This window comes from Scyliorhinus torazame, chromosome 11, assembly GCF_047496885.1.
Source record: "Scyliorhinus torazame isolate Kashiwa2021f chromosome 11, sScyTor2.1, whole genome shotgun sequence".
NCBI classification, from domain to species: Eukaryota; Metazoa; Chordata; class Chondrichthyes; order Carcharhiniformes; family Scyliorhinidae; genus Scyliorhinus; species Scyliorhinus torazame.
The window spans coordinates 118,165,244-118,188,868 of record NC_092717.1 but is presented as its reverse complement, the minus strand read 5'-3'; the positions used below and the strand labels follow the sequence as shown (position 1 = coordinate 118,188,868).

Here is a 23,625-nt window from a genome sequence, read left to right as displayed (position 1 = left end):
CTGTCTTGTCCCACGGAGTAGTCTAAAATAGTCCGAGGTCGTCTTATTCGTCCTCACACTGGCTTCCGGGGCTGGTACAACAGCCTGACCCAGTCGATGAAGCCCCTACCAAACCCAGCACCTCCCAGAGATAGTCCCATTCTACCCGGTCAAACGCCTTCTCCTCGTCCATGGCCACAACTACCTCAACTTCCCTTCTCTCTGGGGGCAACATAATCACATTAAGCAGCCTTCTTATATTGGCTACTAATTGCCTACCCTTGACCAATCCAGTTTGGTCCTCCATAATCCCCTCCGGCACCCAATCTTCAATCCTGGAGGCCAACACCTTGGCCAGCAACTTAGCTTCCACATTAAGCAACGAGATCGGCCTATAGGACCCACATAGCTCCGGCTTCTTGTCCCGCTTCAATATTAGCGAGATGGTGGCCTGTGACATCATCAGGGGCAGCACCCCTCTATCCCTCGCCTTGTTTAAAAACTTTAACCAGCAACGGCCCTAATATCCCCGAAAATGTCTTGTGAATTCCACCGGGAACCCATCTGGCCCCGGAGCTTTACCCGACTGCATCGCCTTCAAGCCCTCAGATATTTCTTCGGCCCTAATCGGAGCCCCCAACTCGCCCACCAGCTCCCTACCCACCTTGGGAAAGTCAACCCGTCCAGAAAGCGTTTCATCTCCTCGGACCCAGTGGGGTATTCCGAGTGATCGAGTCCGCTAAAGAAGACCCTAAATGCCTGTTTAGCCCAGCCGAGTCCCCTACTAGGTTCCCAGCTCTGTCGACCACCGTATCAATTCCCCTGGCCGCCTCCCTCTTCCTCAGCTGCTGTGCCAGCATTCTGCTGGCCTTATCTCCATATTCGTACTGTGTCCCCATCGCCTTTCTAAGCTGCTCCACTGCCTTGCCTGTGGACAGTACCCCAAACTCAGCCTGCAGCCTCCGACGCTCCCTTAACAGTTCCGCCCTTGGGGTCACCGCATACCTTCTGTCTACCCGTAGGATCTCCTTGATCAGTCGGTCCATCTATGCCCTGTCCTGAAGGTAGTCCCGCATGCACTTCCATACTCTTTCGCACACCGCCTCGCCCGCCAACAAGCCCACGTCCAATCGCCACTGGGCATTGGAAGCTCTCCTCACTGGGCTGCAGTTCCACCCCGTGTGGGGCATGATCCGAAATAGTGATGGCCGAGTACCCCGTGTCCACCACCCCCGCCAGCAGATCCCTACTCAAAATGAAAAAATCGATCCGGGAATATACTTTATATACATGCGAGTAGAAAGAAAACTCCCTAGCCGTCGGCTGCCTAAACCTCCATGGGTCAACCACCCCCCCCCCCCCCCCCCCCCCCATCTGCTCCATGAACCCTATCAGCTCCTTTGCCATCGCTGGCACCCTCCCCGTTTTTGAGCACGATCGGTCCAGGCCGGGGTCGATAACCATATTAAAATCCCCTCCCATCGCCAGCTTGTGCGAGTCCAGATCCGGTATCTTCCCCAGCACCCTCTTGATGAATTCAACATCATCCCAGTTCGGTGCATAGACATTAACCAATACCACCTTCCTCTCCCCCAGCTTACCGCTTATTCCTGTCCTTTTAACAATTCATTTGACTTTCAATTAGCATTGCCATGTGGGACTGTTTAATTTTTAATAAAAACAATATCTGGATCCATCATGTTCTTGCGGATGAATAAACAATCTTTTTAGAAAATGTTAATTATGAGAGCACAGTGGGTACTCCAAAAGTTCACGATTCTTTTATGAAGAAATTTCTCCTCATTTAGGTGCTAAATGATGACCCCCCTTATTCTGAGACTGTGATCTTTTTTTAGTATTCCCTAGCTAGAATAATCATTTTCTCAGATTCTAACCTGTCACCCTCCCCTCAAGAATTTTATGTTTCAACACATCATTTCACAATCTTCTAAACTCCAAGGATTAGATCTATTCTACCCAATCTCTCCTCACACGACAATCCCTTTCATCTCGAGAACCAGTCTAGTAAACTTTCACCACACTCCCTCTTTGGCAGGCAGAGAACAAAACTGTATATGGTACTCTAGTTGTAGCCTCACACCGCGGTGCCCTGTATAATTGTAATAATGCTTTTACTCTTAATTCCTTTTGCAACAAAAGCTAACATACCATTTGCCCTCCTAATTGTTGACTGTACCTGTATGTTAACATTCTGTGATTTCATATATAAGGATACCCAGGTTCCTCCGAATCCTAAAATTTCACCAGTCCTGTCAACATTTGAAAATATTTTTTAATTTTTCTGACATAAGAGGACAACTTCACACTTGCCACATTCTTGTCCACTTTGAGACCCGGGTTTTGTGTTTACTTAACAATTAGACATTGTTATCTGAAGTGTGACACAACATGACTGTAGCAGAATAATACATTGATTACCACTTGGCATAAAATCCTGTCCTTTATAAGGATTATTTTTTTAATTGAACAATGCTTCAGGAGATCTAGTAGGTGCCATCGCAAACAATCTCAAAATGCTTACTTTTTCAGAGTTTCACATTCCAATTCACTCAGTAATTGAACAAATAATTAAAATCTGACCTCTGGCTGTGTTATCTTGTGCAGTTAGACTTATTTTTGCCTTAAAGTTGCACCTTAACCAGCAGAATAATATATTGTGCATCACGTTATAATGGTTTTGTTGTGCATCATCCAATCTAGCGTTTTTTGAGGAATGACTTTGCGCTTGTCATTTTTGGAGGGGTGATAGTTTAAATGTTGTATTATTGACAGAAACAAAGAAAATAGGAGCAGGAGTAGGCCATTCGGCTGTTTGAACCTGTTCCGCCATTCATGGCTGATCACCTAGTCTTTCCCCGCCTCCCCACCCCTCCATATTCTTTTATCCCTTTCGCCCCAAGAGCTATATCTAACTTTTTGGAAACATAAAATGCTTTGGCCTCAATTATTTTCTGTGGTAAAGTATTCCACAGACTCTTGGTGAAGAAATGTCTCCTCATCTCAATCTTAAATGGCCAACCCCATATTCTCAGACCCTGACCCCTTGTTCTGGACTCCCTCAGCATCGGGAACATCCTTCCTGTATACCCTGTCTAATCTTGTTAGAATTCTATAGGTTTCTATGAGATCATTCAAAATTCTTTCTTTTATTTTGACATGATTGATGATCATTGACAAAATGTTGTCATGTAATTATCCTAGGTATATTTTGAATCTATATTAGTTCTGCTAAATCATTCAAAATTATCTTTTGGGTGTGTAATGCAAAAGAAAGACAATGATCTGCAGCTTACGGACTACATAATGTTCTAGTTCATAGTACTAGATATTATGTTCATGCAGCATGTTCTGAAACTACATGTTTATGAATTCATTGGCATTTCATGAGCTGCTGGTCCTTTTCATCGTTGACTCTGTTGGTTATATCCTGTTACACTGTCCAATATAATGAACCTTAAGTTGGATTTTAAAGGTGACTACATTGTTTGAAAAGCATTTTCTAATTGAATGTTTTTAATTACAGTTCAGAACGGTTCGATGCATCAAAAAGACACAGTGAACGATGATGATTTTGAACCTTATTTAACCAGCCAGACAAATCAGGTAAGTAACTTTTAATCTTCACTGAACATTGACTGGCATTGTATATATTTTTCTAAAAATCTGAATATATACACAATGGAAGAATTTTATTTCCATGATTTTTCATTGATCGGTCTGACTTGAGAAAGACTAATGTAACATTATGAAATGCAGAGCAGTAAAGTTATTCTTTGCAAGAAATAGTTCCTATGCTTAATGTAGTAAATAGTAACGGAAATCTATATTTTGTTCACTGTAATGACCAGACTTAAAGTTTGCTTGTTCTGCAAGATTTTGCCTTATGTTCTCATCAGTCTTTCGAGTGCAGCATGATTCAAGGGGAATTTGCTGAATTTTTATAGATTCAAAAGATACCTAGGATAATTACATGACAACATTTTGTCAATGAACATTTTATTGGAATTTTTATTGGAAAGTATCTTTAGTAACACAAAATAAGTTGTATGACAGTTGCAGCAGTGACTTTTGATCCTGGGGAAGAACCATTTAAGGCAAACAATGTGGAAACAGCTGTACTAGGTAAATAGCTTTTCTGAAACCAGTGTGGTTAGTGGCTCATCAGAGCTGCAGCTGGTAGCAGTATTAAACGCTGCTGCATAAATTCTGCTGCCTAATGGCACCTGAAAGTTGCGGCTGTTGCTGTTGAAGTTGGAGGAAGCACTTCTGTAAAGTTGGCACTGTATTTTTAAGTATTCGTTATAACTGGCAATTAAATCACTCCAATACTAAGACATCTGACAAGTTACTTGTGGATTTGGGAATAGATCAAAAGAAAGCAAATCCAAAGTACAAATGGCAATTTATGACTATAAACTGTTGTCTGTGCCCCAAAGATAAAAGGTTATGTGTGAGATGCTGGATAACAGGCAGTGCCTGGAAAATCTCAGTTCAGGAGAGAAAATAGGAACTGGGGAAAAGACTGACCAAAAAATAAATGGATTCTGTGCCTCAAGACCGAGGCTGTGAGCAACTTGGTTTATGTTACTTTTTAAAAAAACAATTCCAATTAAGGGGCAATTTAGCATGGCCAATCCATCTACCCTTTTGGGTTGTGGGGGTGAGTCCCACGCAGACATGGGGAGAATGTGCAAATGCCACACTGCCGTGATCGAACCTGGGTCTTCGACGCCGTGAGGCAGTTGTGCTATGCCACCGTGCTGCCCCAACTTAATTTACATTCAAATATATTTTGCATATCACATTCATGGAACAATTTGCACTTTTGGGCAATCTGATGACTTGAAAACACAAAAATAATAAATGGATTATGAAGTACAGTGCCCAATATATCAGTTAAAAATGCCAGCTAATTTACAATTGGCAAGGCCCTATATACAGAGATGAATGATCTGTTAATTTTTTTATGGCGGTGGATATTGACCGGGTCGTCCGAGTTGACCTGCTCTTCTCATAGTGACATGGAATTTTTCTGTCCACCCAATCTGCAGATGTGATATATTTATATCTATCCAAGAGGTAACACTTCGAACAATGCAGAATTTTCTCAGTACTGTACTGAAGTTAAATCAGACTATAAGCTACAGAACATAGAACAGACACAGCACAGTAGAGGCCCACAATGTGTGCCGACCATTTATCCTAATCTAAGATCCACCTAAGCCACACCCCTTCAATTTACTGCTGTCCATGTGTCCGTCCAAGAGTCGCTTAAATGTCCCTAATGACTCTGACTCCGCCACCTCAGCTGGCAGTGCATTCCAAACACCCACCACTCTCGGTGTAAAGAACCTACCTCTGACATCTCCCTTATAACTTCCTCCATTCACCTTAAATTTATGTCCCCTCGTGACAGCCATTTCTGCCCTGGGGAAAAGTCTCTGGCTATCCACTCTATCCATGCCTCTCATCACCTTGTACACCTCTATCAAGTCACCCCTCTTCCTTCTTCGCTCCAGTGAGAAAAGCCTGAGCTCCTTCAACCTTTCTTCATAAGACATGCCCTCCAGTCCAGGCAGCATCCTGCTAAATCTCTGCACCATCTCCAAAGCATCCACATCCTTCCTATAATGAGGTGACCAGAACTGGGCACAATATTCCAAATGTGGTCCAACCAGGGTTTTATAAAGCTGCAGCAAACGTTTGCGACTCTTAAACTCAACCCCCCTGTTAATGAAAGCCAAAACACCATACGCCTTCTTAACAAACCTATCAACCTGGGTGGCAACTTTGAGGGATCTATGTACGTGGACCCCAAGATCTCTCTGTTCCTCCACACTTCCAAGAATCCTGCCTTTAACCTGTATTCAGAATTCAAATTCGACCTTCCAAAATGAATCTCGCACACTTTATCTGGGTTGAATTCCATCTGCGACTTCTCAGCCAAGCTCTGCATCCTGTCAATGTCCTGTTGTAACCTGCAACAGCCCTCAACACTATCAACAACTCCCCCAACCTTCGTGTCATCGGCAAATTTACTAACCCACCTTCCATTTTCTCATCCAAGTCATTTATAAAAACCACAAAGAGCAGAGGTCCCAGAACAGATCCTTGCGGGACACCACTGGTCACCGACCTCCAGGCGGAATACTTTCCATCCACTACCACTCGCTGTCTTATTTCAGTCAGCCAATTCTGTATCCAGACAGCCAAATTTCCCTGCATCCCATGCCCGCTAACTGAGATGTGGCAAGTCAGGGACCCTTCTGGTGTCCCTGACTCCTTCATCTGCAAGAAGTGTGTCCAACTGCAGCTCCTGTTAGACCGCTTGACGGCTCTGGAGCTGCGGATGGACTCACTTTGGAGCATCCGCGATGCTGAGGAAGTTGTGGAAAGCACATTCAGTGAGTTGGTCACACCGCAGATTAAAATTACTGAGGCAGATAGGGAAAGGGTGACCAACAGACAGAGGAAGAGTAGGAAGGCAGTGCAGGGATCCCCTGCGGTCATCTCCCTCCAAAACAGATTTACCGTTTTGGAAACTGTTGGGGGAGATGGCTCACAAGGGGAAGGTGGCAGCAGCCAGGTTCATGGCACCGTGGCTGGCTCTGCTGCACAGAAGGGCGGGAAAAAGAGTGGCAGAGCTATAGTGATAGGGTATTCAATTGTAAGGGGAATAGACAGGCGTTTCTGCGGACGCAAACGAGAATCCAGGTTGATATGTTGCCTCCCTGGTGCAAGGGTCAAGGATGTCTCGGAGCGGCTGCAGGGCATTCTGGAGGGGGAGGGTGAACAGCCAGCTGTCGTGGTGCATATAGGCACCAACGATATAGGTAAAAAACGGGATGAGGTCCTACAAGCTGAATTTAGGGAGTTAGGAGTTAAACTAAAAAGTAGGACCTCAAAGGTAGTAATCTCAGGATTGCTACCAGTGCCACGTGATAGTCAGAGTAGGAATGACAGGATAGCTAGGATGAATACGTGGCTTGAGAGATGGTGCAAGAGGGAGGGTTTCAAATTCCTGGGACATTGGGACCGATTCTGGGGGAGGTGGGACCTGTACAAATCGGACGGTCTGCATCTGGGTGGGACCGGAACCAATGTTCTCGGGGGGGGTGTTTGCTAGTGCAGTTGGGGAGGGTTTAAACTAATGTGCCAGGGGGATGGGAACCGATGTAGGAAGTCAGTGGGGACAGAAACAAAAGGCAGGAAGGGAGAGTGTGTAAAGCATGACCAGAGAAAGCAGGGCAGAGAGCAAGGAAGGTCTACATTAAACTGCATTTATTTCAATGCAAGGGGCCTGACGGGCAAAGCGGATGAACTCAGGGCATGGACGGGCACATGGGACTGGGATATTATAGCTATGACTGAAACATGGCTAAGGGAGGGGCAGGACTGGCAGCTCAATGTTCCGGGGTACAGATGCTATAGAAAGGATAGAACAGGAGGTAAGAGAGGAGGGGGAGTGGCGTTTTTGATTAGGGAGAACATCACGGCAGTACTTAGAGGGGATATATCCGAGGGTTCGCCCACTGAGTCTATATGGGTGGAACTGAAAAATAAGAAGAGAGAGATCACCTTGGTAGGACTGTACTACAGGCCCCCAAATAGTCAGCGGGAAATTGAGGAGCAAATATGTAAGGAGATTACAGATAGCTGCAAGAATAATAGGGTGGTAGTAGTAGGGGACTTTAACTTTCCCAACATTGACTGGGACAGCCATAGCATTAGGGGCTTGGATGGAGGGAAATTTGTTGAGTGTATTCAGGAGGAATTTCTCATTCAGTATGTGGATGGACCGACTAGAGAGGGGGCAAACCTTGACCTCGTCTTGGGAAATAAGGAAGGGCAAGTGATAGAAGTGCTAGTGAGGGATCACTTTGGGACAAGTGACCATAATTCCATTAGTTTTAAGATAGCTATGGAGAATGATAGGTCTGGCCCAAGAGTTAAAATTCTTAATTGGGGCAAGGCCAATTTTGATGGTATCAGACAGGAACTTGCAGAGGTAGATTGGGGGAGACTATTGGCAGACAAAGGGACGGCTGGTAAATGGGAGGCTTTTAAAAATGTGTTAACCAGGGTGCAGGGTAAGCACATTCCCTTTAGAGTGAAGGGCAAGGCTGGTAGAAGTAGGGAACCCTGGATGACTCGAGATATTGAGACTCTGGTCAAAAAGAAGAAGGAGGCATATGACGTACATAAGCAACTGGGATCAAGTAGATCCCTTGAAGAGTATAGAGATTGTCGAAATAGAGTTAAGAGGGAAATCAGGAGGGCAAAAAGGGGACATGAAATTGCTTTGGCAAATAATGCAAGGGAGAATCCAAAGAGATTCTACAGATACATAAAGGGGAAAAGAGTAACTAGGGACAGAGTAGGGCCTCTTAAGGATCAACAAGGGCATCTATGTGCAGAGCCACAAGAGTTGGGTGAGATCCTGAATGAATATTTCTCATCGGTATTCACGGTGGAGAAAGGCATGGATGTTAGGAAACTAAGGGAAATAAATAGTGATGTCTTGAGAAGTGTGCATATTACAGAGGAGGAGGTGCTGGAAGTCTTAAAGCGCATCATGGTAGATAAATCCCCGGGACCTGATGAAATGTATCCCAGGATGTTGTGGGAGGCTAGGGAGGAAATTGCGGGTCCCCTAACCGAGATATTTGAATCATCGGCAGCCACAGGTGAGGTGCCTGAAGATTGGAGAGTGGCGAATGTTGTGCCCTTGTTTAAGAAGGGCAGCAGGGAAAAGCCTGGGAACTACAGACCGGTGAGCCTAACGTCTGTAGTAGGTAAGTTGCTAGAAGGTATTCTGAGAGACAGGATCTACAAGCATTTAGAGAGGCAAGGACTGATTCGGGGCAGTCAGCATGGCTTTGTGCGTGGAAAATCATGTCTCACAAATTGGATTGAGTTTTTTGAGGGAGTGACCAAGAAGGTAGATGAGGGTAGTGCAGTAGACGTTGTCTACATGGACTTTAGCAAAGCCTTTGACAAGGTACCGCATGGTAGGTTGTTGCAGAAGGTTAAAGCTCACGGGATCCAGGGTGAGGTTGCCAATTGGATTCAAAATTGGCTGGACGACAAAAGGCAGAGGGTGGTTGTAGAGGGTTGTTTTTCAAACTGGAGGCCTGTGACCAGTGGTGTGCCTCAGGGATCGGTGCTGGGTCCACTGTTATTTGTGATTTATATTAATGATTTGGATGAGAATTTAGGAGGCATGGTTAGTAAGTTTGCAGATGACACCAAGATTGGTGGCACAGTGGATAGTGAAGAAGGTTATCTAGGATTGCAACGGGATCTTGATCAATTAGGCCAGTGGGCCGACGAATGGCAGATGGAGTTTAATTTAGATAAATGTGAGGTGATGCATTTTGGCAGATCGAATCAGGCCAGGACCTACTCAGTTAATGGTATGGCGTTGGGGAGAGTTCTAGAACAAAGAGATCTAGGAGTACAGGTTCATAGCTCCTTGAAGGTGGAGTCGCAGGTGGACAGGGTGGTGAAGAAGGCATTCGGCATGCTTGGTTTCATTGGTCAGAACATTGAATATAGGAGTTGGGACGTCTTGTTGAAGTTGTACAAGACATTGGTACGGCCACACTTGGAATACTGTGTGCAGTTCTGGTCACCCTATTATAGAAAGGATATTATTAAACTAGAAAGAGTGCAGAAAAGATTTACTAGGATGTTGCCGGGACTTGATGGTTTGAGTTATAAGGAGAGGCTGGATAGACTGGGACTTTTTTCCCTGGAGCGTAGGAGGCTTAGGGGTGATCTTATAGAGGTCTATAAAATAATGAGGGGCATAGATAAGGTAGATAGTCAACATCTTTTCCCAAAGGTAGGGGAGTCTAAAACTAGAGGGCATAGGTTTAAGGTGAGAGGGGAGAGATTCAGAAGGGCCCAGAGGGGCAATTTCTTCACTCAGAGGGTAGTGAGTGTCTGGAATGGGCTGCCAGAGGTAGTAGTAGAAGCGGGTACAATTGTGTCTTTCAAAAAGCATTTAGATGGTTACATGGGTAAGATGGGTATAGAGGGTTATGGGCCAAGTGCGGGCAACTGGGACTAGCTTAATGGTAAAAAACTGGGCGGCATGGACTGGTTGGGCCGAAGGGCCTGTTTCCATGCTGTAAACTTCTATGATTCTATGATTCTTTCTGAATGAGCCTACCATGGGGAAGCTTCTCAAATGCTTTACTGAAATCCATATACACCACATCCACTGCCCGACCTTCATCAATGTGTCTCGTCACATCCTCAAAGAATTCAATGAGGCTTGTGAGGCATGTCCTGCTGACTATATTTAATCAAACTCTGTTTTTCCAAACAATCAGACGTAAGACTGACTGGTCTGTAATTCCCAGGGATTCCCTTTCTTGAACAGGGGAACAACATTCGCCTCCTTCCAATCATCTGGTCCTACTCCAGTGGAGAGTGAGGACTCCAAGATCATCGCCAACGACGCAACAATCTCCTCCCTCGTTCCTGTAGTAACCTTGGTATATCCCTTCAGGCCCAGGGGACTTACCTATCCTGATGCTTTTCAAAATTTCCAGTACATCCTCCTTCTGAATATCAACCTGTTCGAGTCTATTAACCTGGTTTACGCTTTTCTCCTGAGCAACAAGGTCCCTCTCTCTTGTGAATACTGAAGCAAAATATTCATTTAGGGCCTCTCCTATCTCCTCAGACTCTAGGTACAAGTTCCCTCCACTATCCCTGATTGGCCCTATTCTCACTCTGATCATCCTCTTATTGATCACATACGTGTAGAACGCCTTGGGGTTTTCCCTAATCCTTCCGACCAGGGCTTTTTCATGCTCCCTTCTAGCTCTCCTAAATCCATTTTTGAGTTCCTTCCTGGCTACCTTGTAACCCTCTAGAGCAGTGCCAAATCCTTGCTTCCTCTTGACTAGAAGCTCCACTTCTCTTGTCATCCAAGGCTCCGTCACCTTACCATTTCTTCCTCATCTCAATGGGACAAAACTATCCAGCACTCACAGCAAGTGCTCCTTAAACAACCCCCACATTACTGTTCTGCATTTCCCCAAGAACAACTGTTCCCACTTTATGCTCCTCGGCTCATGTCTAGTAGCAGTATAATCTCCCCTCCCCCAATTAAATACCTGCCCATACTGTCTGTTCCTATCCCTCTCCATGACTATGGTAAAGGTCAAGGAGTTGTGGTCACTGTCCCCAAAATGCTCTTCCACCGAGACATCTGACACCGGCCTGGTTCGTTGCCAAGCACCAAATCCAATATGGCCTCCCCCCTAGTCGGCCTATCTACATATTGAGTCAGGAATCCTTCCTGTACACACCTGACAAAATCTGTTCCATCCAAACCATTTGCAGTAAGGAGGTTCCAGTCCATATTAGGGAAGTTGAAGTCACCCATGACGACTCTGTTACTTCTGCACCTTTCCAAGATCTGTTGCCCAATCTGTTCTTCTATTTCTCTGCTGTTATTGGGGGGTCTATAGAACTCCCAATAAAGTGACTGCTTGTTTCTGACTTCCATCCATACTGACTCAGTAGGCAAACCCTCCTCGACTGCCTCCTTTTCTGCAGCTGTGATGCACTCCCTAATTAACAGTGCCACTCCCCCTCCTCTTTTACCTCCCTTCCTATTCTTAAAACATCTAAACCCTGGAACATGAAACAACCATTCCTGCCGCTGTGAAATCCATGTCTCCGTAATGGCCACAACATTGTAGTTCCAAGTACTGATCCATGCTTTAAGTTCATCTCCCTTATTCCTGATGCTCCTTGCATTGAAACAGACACACTTTAACCCATTCCACTGAGTGCAACTTTGCCCTATCAACTGTCTATCCTTCCTCACAGACTCTGTGGAAACTATTTCTGCCTGTTCAACAGCTACCCTATCCTCTGATCCATAGCTCTGGTTCCCATCCCCCTGCCAAACTAGTTTAAACCCTCTCGAAGAGCCCGAGCAAACCTCCCATCCAGGATATTGGTGCCCCTCCAATTTAGGTGCAATCCACCCTTCATGTACAGGTCCCACCTTCCCCAGAAGGTAGCCCAATGATCCACATATCTGAAGCCTTCCCTCCTGCACCAGCCCTGCAGCCACGTGTTCAGCTGCACTCGCTCTCTGTTCCTTGTCTCACTTGCACGTGGCACCGGTAACAATTCTGAGATTACTTCTCTCCTCGTCCTGCTCTTTAGCTTATAACCTAACTCCCTAAAACCACTTTTTAAGATCCTCATCCATTTTCTTAGCTTTGTCGTTGGTGCCTATGTGCACCACGACTTCTGGTTGCTCACCCTCTCCCTTAATAATCCTGTAGACTTGATCCGAGACAGCCCTGACCCTGGCACCCGGGAAGCAACATACCTTCCGGGACTCGTTCGCGACCACAGAATCTCCTATCCGTTCCCTTAACCCTTGAGTCTCCTATAGAACATAGAACATAGAACAATACAGCGCAGTACAGGCCCTTCGGCCCACGATGTTGCACCGAAACAAAAGCCATCTAACCTACACTATACCATTATCATCCATATGTTTATCCAATAAACTTTTAAATGCCCTCAATGTTGGCGAGTTCACCACTGTAGCAGGTAGGGCATTCCACGGCCTCACTACTCTTTGTGTAAAGAACCTACCCCTGACCTCTGTCCTATATCTATTACCCCTCAGTTTAAGGCTATGTCCCCTCGTGCTAGCCATTTCCATCCGCGGGAGAAGGCTCTCACTGTCCACCCTATCTAACCCCCTGATCATTTTGTATGCCTCTATTAAGTCTCCTCTTAACCTTCTTCTCTCTAACGAAAACAACCTCAAGTCCATCAGCCTTTCCTCATAAGATTTTCCCTCCATACCAGGCAACATCCTGGTAAATCTCCTCTGCACCCGTTCCAAAGCCTCCACGTCCTTCCTATAATGCGGTGACCAGAACTGTACGCAATACTCCAAATGCGGCCGTACCAGAGTTCTGTACAGCTGCAACATGACCTCCTGACTCCGGAACTCAATCCCTCTACCAATAAAGGCCAACACTCCATAGGCCTTCTTCACCACCCTATCAACCTGGGTGGCAACTTTCAGGGATCTATGTACATGGACACCTAGATCCCTCTGCTCATCCACACTTTCAAGAACTTTTCCATTCGCCAAATATTCCACATTCCTGTTTTTCCTTCCAAAGTGAATCACCTCACACTTCTCTACATTAAACTCCATTTGCCACCTCTCAGCCCAGCACTGCAGCTTATCTATATCCCTCTGTAACCTGCTACTTCCTTCCACACTATCGACAACACCACCGACTTTAGTATCGTCTGCAAATTTACTCACCCACCCTTCTGCGCCTTCCTCTCGGTCATTGATAAAAATGACAAACAGCAACGGCCCCAGAACAGATCCTTGTGGTACTCCACTTGTAACTGAACTCCATTCTGAACATTTCCCATCAACCACCACCCTCTGTCTTCTTTTAGCTAGCCAATTTCTGATCCGCATCTCTAAATCACCCTCAATCCCCAGCCTCCGTATTTTCTGCAATAGCCTACCGTGGGGAACCTTATCAAACGCTTTGCTGAAATCCATATACACCACATCAACTGCTCTACCCTCGTCTACCTGTTCAGTCACCTTCTCAAAGAACTCGATAAGGTTTGTGAGGCATGACCTACCCTTCACAAAGCCATGCTGACTATCCCTGATCATATTATTCCTATCTAGATGATTATAAATCTTGTCTCTTATAATCCCCTCCAAGACTTTACCCACTACAGACGTGAGGCTCACCGGTCTATAGTTGCCGGGGTTGTCTCTGCTCCCCTTTTTGAACAAAGGGACCACATTTGCTATCCTCCAGTCCTCTGGCACTATTCCCGTATCCAATGATGACATAAAAATCAATGCCAATGGTCCAGCAATCTCTTCCCTGGCCTCCCAGAGAATCCTAGGATAAATCCCATCAGGTCCCGGGGACTTATCTATTTTCAGCCTGTCCAGAATTGCCAACACCTCTTCCCTACGTACCTCAATGCCATCTAATCTATTTACCTGGATCTCAGCATTCTCCTCCACAACATTATCTTTTTCCTGAGTGAATACTGACGAAAAATATTCATTTAGTATCTCGCCTATCTCTTCAGACTCTACACACAACTTCCCATCCCTGTCCTTGACTGGTCCTACTCTGTCCCTAGTCATTCGCTTATTCCTGACATACCTATAGAAAGCTTTTGGGTTTTCCTTGATCCTTCCTGCCAAATACTTCTCATGTCCCCTCCTTGCTCGTCTTAGCTCTCTCTTTAGATCCTTCCTCGCTACCTTGTAACTATCCATCGCCCCAACTGAAACTTCACACCTCATCTTCACATAGGCCTCCTTCTTCCTCTTAACAAGAGATTCCATTTCTTTGGTAAACCACGGTTCCCTCGCTCGGCACCTTCCTCCCTGCCTGACCGGTACATACTTATCAAGAACACGCAGTAGCTGATCCTTGAACAAGCTCCACTTATCCAGTGTGTCCAACACTTGCAGCCTACTTCTCCACCTTATCCCCCCCCAAGTCACGTCTAATGGCATCATAATTTCCCTTCCCCCAGCTATAACTCTTGCCCTGCGGTGTATACTTATCCCTTTCCATCCTTAACGTAAACGTCACCGAATTGTGGTCACTGTCCCCAAAGTGCTCACCTACCTCCAAATCCAACACCTGGCCTGGTTCATTACCCAAAACCAAATCCAATGTGGCCTCGCCTCTTGTTGGCCTGTCAACAAACTGTGTCAGGAAACCCTCCTGCACACACTGTACAAAAAACGACCCATCTAATGTACTCGAACTATATCTTTTCCAGTCAATATTTGGAAAGTTAAAGTCTCCCATAATAACTACCCTATTACTTTCGCTCTTATCCAGGATCATCCTCGCCATCCTTTCCTCTACATCCCTGGAACTATTTGGAGGCCTATAGAAAACTCCCAACAGGGTGACCTCTCCTTTCCTGTTTCTAACCTCAGCCCATACTACCTCGGAAGATGAGTCCCCATCTAGCATCCTCTCCGCCACCGTAATACTGCTCTTGACTAGCAGCGCCACACCTCCCCCTCTTTTGCCTCCTTCTCTGAGCTTACTAAAACACCTAAACCCCGGAACCTGCAACATCCATTCCTGTCCCTGCTCTATCCATGTCTCCGAAATGGCCACAACATCGAAGTCCCAGGTACCAACCCATGCTGCCAGTTCCCCTACCTTATTTCGTATACTCCTGGCATTGAAGTAGACACACTTCAAACCACCTACCTGAACACTAGCCCCCTCCTGCGACGTCAAATCTGAGCTCCTGACCTCAATACTCTCATTCTCCCTTACCCTAAAACTACAATCCAGGTTCCCATGCCCCTGCTGCATTAGTTTAAACCCCCCCAAAGAGCACTAACAAATCTCCCCCCCAGGATATTTGTGCCCCTCAGGTTCAGATGTAGACCATCCTGTCTGTAGAGGTCCCACCTTCCCCAGAAAGAGCCCCAGTTATCCAGAAATCTGAATCCCTCCCGCCTGCACCATCCCTGTAGCCACGTGTTTAATTGCTCTCTCTCCCTATTCCTCATCTCACTATCACGTGGCACGGGCAACAACCCAGAGATAACAACTCTGTTTGTTCTAGTTCTGAGCTTCCATCCTAGCTCCCTGAAAGCCTGCCTGACATCCTTATCCCCTTTCCTACCTATGTCGTTAGTGCCAATGTGGACCACGACTTGGGGCTGCTCCCCCTCCCCCTTAAGGACCCGGAAAACACGATCCGAGACATCACGTACCCTTGCACCTGGGAGGCAACATACCAAACGTGAGTCTCTCACGCTCCCACAAAATCTCCTATCTGTGCCCCTGACTATAGAGTCCCCAATTACTAATGCTCTGCTCCTCTTCCCCCTTCCCTTCTGAGCACCAGGGACAGACTCTGTGCCAGAGGCCCGTACCCCATGGCTTACCCCTGGTAAGTCCCCCCCCCCCCCCCCCCCCCCACAAGTATCCAAAGCGGTATACTTGTTTCTCAGGGGAACGACCGCAGGGGATCCCTGCACTGACTGTTTTTTCCCCGTCCCTCTTACAGTTACCCATCTATCTCCAATCTTTGGTGTAAGTAATTCCCTGAAGCTGCTATCTATGACCCCCTCTGCCTCCCGAATGATCCGAAGTTCTTCCAACTCCAGCTCCAGTTCCCTAACTCGGTCTTGGAGGAGCTGGAGATGGCAGCACTTCCTGCAGGTAAATCTGCAGGTAAAATCAGCAGGGACACTAACGGCATCCCTCACCTCAAACATCCTGCAGGAGGAACATTGCACTCCCTTCCCTGCCATTCCTCTAACTTTCTACCAAGATCTGGCTAACAACTAAATTAAATTTTTTTATATATAAAAAAAAAAATTATTAATAACAATAATAAAATATGGTACTTGCCTCACACCAAAGGGTTTTATTATTAGGTTAGAGGAGGAGGGCGGGTGGGAGACACTACACGTGTAGTGTCTCGGGTTTCCTCTCCACCAGAATTTATTGGTGAGGGTCTTCCCAGAAGTCCGCGGGTCGACTTCCTGTTCCCACCTTAAACACTAGAATTTTTAAAAAAAATTTAAAGGAGAAACTTACCTCCCAGAAATCACTTCCGCACTGCCCCCGCTGAAATGGACTAGCCTGCTCCGCTCCTGCTGAAATCGACTTGGCCTGCAAGGTAAGTAAGTTGTTAATCTGTACTCACCTCCCACAGACAGCGACCTTTTAAATGGTCCCCTCTGCCTCGCAGCCCCCGCGCTTTTTCAAAATTCCCGCGCTGATTCTAAGGTCCCAGCTCTCACTCCCGAACTCAACAGCTGACCTGCAAGGTAAGGAAGTTAATCTGTACTCACCACAGGCAGCGACCTTTTAAATGGTCCCCTCTGCCTCGCAGCCCCCGCGCTTTTTCAAAATTCCCGCGCTGATTCTAAGGTCCCAGCTCTCACTCCCGAACTCAACAGCTGACCTGCAAGGTAAGCAAGTTAATCTGTACTATCACTCTTGCTTTTCTATTCTCCCCCTTCCCTTCTGAGCCACCGAGCCAGGCTCAGTGCCAGAGACCTGGCTGCTAGGACCTTCTCCCAATAGATCATTCTCTCCTCTCCTCTTTCTCCCCCCCCCCCCCCCCCCCCAACAGCATCCAAAACGGTATACTTGTTTTGCAGGGGAATGGCCATGAGGGATCCCTGCACTGTCTGCCCATTCCTTTTCCTTCCCCTGACTGTAATCCAGCTACTCTTCTCCTGCACCTTGGGTGTGGCTACCTCCGTGTAACCCCTGCTCTATCACCCCCTCTGTCTCCCGAATGATCCAAAGTTATATATATACTGCTGCTACTCTCTCGGGTGAACCCTCTAAAATTGGTGATTCTGCTAAATGATGCAAAGATAGCTTGGTTCCCCCCAAAAACAAAAAAAAAAAAACAAACAAACAAAAAACTCTTACCTTACAGAATGTAGGTGCCCTGTGAACCAACTGGAACTCCGCCCTCTGACTCTGCTCCCAGTCAGCTGCACTCTCTGTAAACCCCCCACTCCCTTCACGCTCTTTGAGGAAATGTAGGAAATGAAAGGAGCACCTTGCTCCCTAACTCCCTCAGTCACCAAACTCTCACTATAGCACTCGAATGCACCCAAATTCAGCACTCCAGTGCAAACAGTCAGCACTGTAAGATGGCTCACCTTTACACTCTGACTCTAGCCTCTGAAAACTGGCCTAATCCAATTCACTAATTAACAAGCTGCAGCTGCAAGTAGAGCCTGGGTGAACTCTGTTTAAAGCTGGTTTAAAACTCCCCTTCTAACCCAAACAGCAACTTTTAATATTTACTAAATAAAAGAAAGACTAGATTTTAGATAAAAATGAACCCTTATTATCTCTAGTTCTGCAGTCAAGCTTAAAACCATTCCAGGCCTTGACTATACAAATCTAAAGAAGCAGTGTTATGTTAGAAGGGGCGATACTCAATACGCACATAAGAGAACTTTGGTAAAGCAATACATCAGTGCATTCGTCACAGCTTGGACTGTGCTATCTAATGACACTTGCCAATGGATCACAGGAGCATTTTCTTGTTAATGTCAAATCATTAAAAGGTTTTTGGGCATAAGTATTCTGAACTGTTATAACCTGTGTAGTCGCCAACTCTCAAATGGCCGTGAGTTTTCCGATTGGTGCACTGATAGTCAGAAGGTTCTTGGTTCAAGGCCCAGAATAGACATTACATAACTTAAGCTTAATTTCAATGCAGTATTAATTGTTGATCTGTTGAACTTAAAATCACTGTCTCTAACTCAGATGGTTGTAACAGGTTTTGTAGCATTACCAATTCTGATATCCTGGCTTATGTTTAAAAAAACTAGTCGTCTCAGTTGCTGTATGTGAAACCTATTACCTAAAGTGTCTCAACATTTGTTGATAATCCTGCCAATCCTTAAAGTAGAATTAGTTATAAACTAGTTTGGGAGACTCTTATAAGGTATAGTATAAATGCAAGTTTATTGATTTTTTTCCTCGCTCTGTATGCAGTGCTCACATTCATGCATACTCCTTGGTTTGGCTGATTATTCCTGTGTTTTAATGTTTTATATTGGTGAGTGTGAAAGATGAGATTGTAATTAAAGGATCAAGGTGAATCATATTGGTACTGGAGAGTGAGAAACTTTCACTTTTTAAGTACTGTCTAGCATTGGGTGAAATGCTGCAGTTAGGTGTAAAATGAAGCTGGAAAGATGGACGTTTCTCTGCCACTCTGCAAATCAATTTGCTTCACTCCACATTATATTTCATGATGAGCTCAGTGCTATTGACACATGGAGGATTGTAGATACATCCAAATTGTAGCACTGACAACTTGTGCAGCCGAGCTAGCTGGTTGCCTAGCTATGATACATTACAGTTATTCACCTGGCATCTACCTGGCAGTGTAAAAAAATATCCCAGTTATGTCCTTTCTACCAAGAAGTAAAACAAATGGAACTCATCTTGTCTATGAGACCCAGCTTCCTTTTGGTCCCTTGACCCCATTGCCACTAAACTGCTGACCACCTAACTTCCCTTCCTGGTCCCCACATTAATTGTCCACAGGTACCCCCTTTTTCTTTCAAATCTGCCATCATCCCCATCCTCAACAGGTCATTTGACATCCCACTGTCTGTGACAATGATAGACTATACCTTCTTGTCATTCTCGACCTGACTGCAGCCTTTGACACAGTTGAACATGACAGTCTTCACCAACACCTCTCTACCATCAGCTGGGTAAGATTGCATATTCCTGTTATCTATTCAGTTGTCATCTGCAGCGGCTTCATCTTTCTGCTTCTGCAATTACCTCTGGTGTCCTCCAAGGATCTGTCCATGGCACAATGGTTTCTTTCTCATCCCCCACCCTGCCCCCAGATATCTGGACATACATCAATTTCCACATATACACTCAGTGACCCAGCAATATTTCACCATCACTTCTCATGACCCCACCATGACATGAAGAAGAGTCACATGGAGTCAAAAGATTGGGATAAATCTGGTCCTGCCCGCTGTGGACAATGTGATGGACCGTTTAAAGATTTGTTGACCGTGGGCAGGAATTTTGGGTTTCGGCAGGAATTTTGGATTTCGGGACGGACGTGACCAGAAAGCCCTGCCCATTAACTATTTCTGTCTCCGCAATTGATGTTGGAGTTGCTGAGTCTTTCCTGCATTTTCTGTTATTATTACTATCTCTAACTTGTCCGACTACTTGTCAAGACTATCTGCATGAATGAGCAGAAACTCTCTCTTTTCTTTCCCCCCCCCCCCCCCCCCCCCCCCCCCCCCCCCCCACACCACACACTTAGATATTGGAAAGATTGAAGCTCCTGAATTGTTTCCAGTTGCAAACTCTTCCTGGTCTGAGACTGAACCATATGATCACAAACGTAGTATTACATTCAACCCTCAGATGAACTTCTGACTACACCAGTAATGATGCCTAGTTCTACCTCGCCTGACTCCACCCATGCCTAAAATGCTGCTGAAGCACTCTTACATGCCTTTGTTACCTCTAGACATGACCATTCTGATGTTGATCCCAAATTTGTTGCCCATGGGCCGAATTGTACATTGGCCTGCCAGTAGTTTTGTAGGCAGGGCAGTCTGTATAACCTTTCCGTTGGCTTTCCCACTAGGTTCCCACCTATCCCAGACCACGCAACAATTTTACTTCAGGATCTGTATGGCCTACGCCGGCCAGCCCGCCCATCTTTGCCCCAGTTGAGGCCCTTAATTGGCCAATTATTGATCAATTAAAGGCCATTTAATGACCACCCTCATTTTTCGGGCAAACAACAGAGGTTCAGAGGTGGGAGGGTGGGTAGGTCTCCATCAGTCTCCTTTTAAGGTCCAGTGCCCCTCCAGAAGTTCTGGTCTCTAAAGGTGCTCACTTCATAAACCCCCTGGACCTCATCTCACTAGCCTTCCTGAGACTCCCGCAGTTACTTGGTCTTGGACTCCTGGGACTTAGAGACTCTTAACATTCAAAGAATGCTCGGTGGTCAACTGTCAGTCACCATTAACTGTTGCTTTCTCCATGACAAAACCTCTGCCAATCAGAGTCTACTTGCCAACCAATCAGCATTCTCTTCTCGTACAGTATGAAGTTGTTCTTTCCCTGACATTGGTATTCTTGTGATGGCCTGATGAGTGCAAAATGCAAAGCTTCAACAATATGTCTTTTCAGCAAAGTTCATTGTCATGTTGGGGTGTATCTTCAGCAACCAAGGCCCTAAGCTCTATAAATCCCTTCCTAAACATCTCGTCTCTCTTTCCTTCTCTTAAAATACTCCTGAGAACCATGCCTTTATCTCCTTATGTGGCTTAATGTCACATTTTGTTTCCTAACTCTTCTGAAGAGCCTTGAGACGTTTATTATGTTAAAAGCACCATATCTATGTAAACTGCTATAATTACTGTCCTAGCTGCCTCCTTCCGATCATCAGCAAAGTGATAGAAGAAGTTGTCAACAGTGCTATCGAGCAAAACCAATAATCTGCTCTTAGATGCTTAATTTGGATTCTGCTAGTCATGAAGCTTTGGATATCATCTTGATCTTGATTCGGACATGGACACGAGCTCAATGCCTGAGGAGAAATGAAAGCAGCTGCCCTCAATACCAAATAGCTATGAGCTGAGTATTGTATAGGGAACAATGCCATTGATTTAAAAAAGAAAATAAAAAAATTTAGAGTATCCAATTCATTTTTTCCAATTAAGGGGCAATTTAGCGTGGCCAATCCACCTACCCTGCACATCTTTGGGTTGTGGGGGTGAAACCCACGCAAACACTGGGAGAATGTGCAAACTCCACACGGACAGTGACCCAGAGCAGGGATCGAACCTGGGACCTCGGCGCCGTGAGGCTGCAGGGCTAACCCACTGCGCCACCGTGCTGCCCAACAATGCCATTGTTGAGTCAATGGGGAACGTTTCACTGGCTGGAACCAGACTCGGTGCGCAGGAAGGTGGCCATGGTTCCTGAAACACAACTACCGCCGGCCCAGATTTATGATACAAGAGTTCATCAAGTAGGACCTGGACAAAGAGGTGGTGTGTGACAGGTTGCATTTGCACTACTTAAATACCAGCCTGTAAACCATCTCTACCAATAGAAAGCCTAAACTTATTGGTCTGACGGTTCCACAATACCATAATTGCTGAGTCCCTCATCAGTAACATCCTGGGGATCACCATTAATCAGAAGCTTAATGGAAGCAGCAAGATCAATACAATGGCTACAAGTACAAGACAGAAGCTAGATACTCTGTGGCAGGTTGTTTGCTTCTTGATTCCTCAGTGCCAACCCACCATTTACAGGGCTGAATTCAAGAGTTTGATGAAATGTTCACCACTTGCTTAATTGGATGTAGTCATAAGACAAACTCAACAGTATTATTTAACAGCAGACCGTTTGTTTGATGCCTCCGCCTCTATAATCAATATCCATTCCTTGCGTCAGAGGCTCATTGTGGCTGCAGTATGTGCTAGTAAATTGCAGTGCAGCAATTTGCTGATGTTATTGCAACAAGACCCCTAGCCCTGTGAACGGTACTATTGGGGGAAGAATAAAAGCAGTATTGTCATAAATATACCATGACCTCCACATGCTCTCCTTACTTCAAATCATAATGCTATTCCCTCATCACTAGGTCCAAATCCTGCAGACTCAACACCTGAGAATAAACATCAATATAAATCAAATTTTGCTGTCCATTGATTTTTGAAGGATTGCAATGCCTCTTTTTTTTTTTTTTTTTGTTGTTGTGTATTTTCATTTTAACATTACCAGCATGGGTAAAATAAGATTGTGTCTTGATCTAATGAGTGGCTTTACTATACCTATCAGATTAAGCCTCCAATCTTCTTTGCTAACTGATTTTAGGTAGGATTGTTTTTTTACTTGACAGTGGTTCTGACTTAATTGCTATTCAACAATCCTTGCTGTGGATATTGCAGGTGCTGGGTAAAGTTAGATGGGCTTGGGTGTAATAAAAATACGGTTCCCAATCTTCTAGAATTGGCTGGGAGTCTCCATGAATTGAGAATAATTTCCAGGATACTGTTGCAAATTATCCAGAAGAATAATCACAGGGAAGGGTGTTCGAACTTTGGGATTTGGACTTTCTTTTCCAGACTACTTTGTCCCTGCTTATGGTGTCTCTGCATATTCCAGGAGATCCTGCTCTGTCCTTCATTTGAAATGAAGGAGTGAGTCCAATGTGTGCAGGAGGGTTTCTTGACACAGTATGGAGATAGGCCAACGAGAGGCGAGACCATATTGGATTTGGTACTGGGTAATGAACCAGGACAGGTGTTAGATTTGGAGGTAGGTGAGCACTTTGGGATAGTGACCACAATTCGATTAGGTTTACTTTAGTGATGGAAAGTGATAGGTATATACCGCAGGGCAAGAGTTATATCTGGGGGAAAGGCAATTATGATGCGATGAGGCAAGACTTAGGATGCATCGGATGGAGAGGAAAACTGCAGGGGATGGGCACAATGGAAATGTGGAGCTTGTTCAAGGAACAGCTACTGCGTGTCCTTGATAAGTATGTACCTGTCAGGCAGGGGGGAAGTGGTCGGCGAGGGAACAGTGGTTTACGATAGCAGTCGAAACATTTGTCAAGAGGAAGAAGGAGGCTTGTGTAAAGGTGAGACATGAAGGTTCAGTTAGGGCGCTCGAGAGTTACAAGTTAGCTAGGAAGGACCTAAAGAGAGAGCTAAGAAGAGCCAGGAGGGGACATGAAAAGTCTTTGGCAGGTAGGATCAAGGATAACCCTAAAGCTTTCTATAGATATGTCAGGAATAAAAAAATGACTAGGGTAAAGAGTAGGGCCAGTCCAGGACAGTAGTGGGAAGTTGTGCGTGGAGTCCGAGGAGATAGGAGAGGTACTAAATGAATATTTTTCGTCAGTATTCACACAGGAAAAAGACAATGTTGTCGAGGAGAATACTGAGATTCAGGCTACTAGACTAGAAGGTCTTGAGGTTCATAAGGAGGAGGTGTTAGCAATTCTGGAAAGTGTGAAAATAGATAAGGCCCCTGG

General features: G+C 45.4%; 1 protein-coding gene across 2 annotated transcripts in view; it reads left to right on the top strand.

The window, feature by feature from the left end:
• ythdf3 (YTH N6-methyladenosine RNA binding protein F3) overlaps window positions 1-23,625 on the top strand; it is a 57,115-nt gene that overhangs the window by 6,761 nt on the left and 26,729 nt on the right. For both annotated transcript variants that reach the window (XM_072467671.1, XM_072467672.1), the window contains one exon: window positions 3,524-3,603. In XM_072467671.1, coding sequence (XP_072323772.1) covers window positions 3,524-3,603 — 80 coding nt within the window. The remainder of the gene's footprint in view (window positions 1-3,523; window positions 3,604-23,625) is intronic.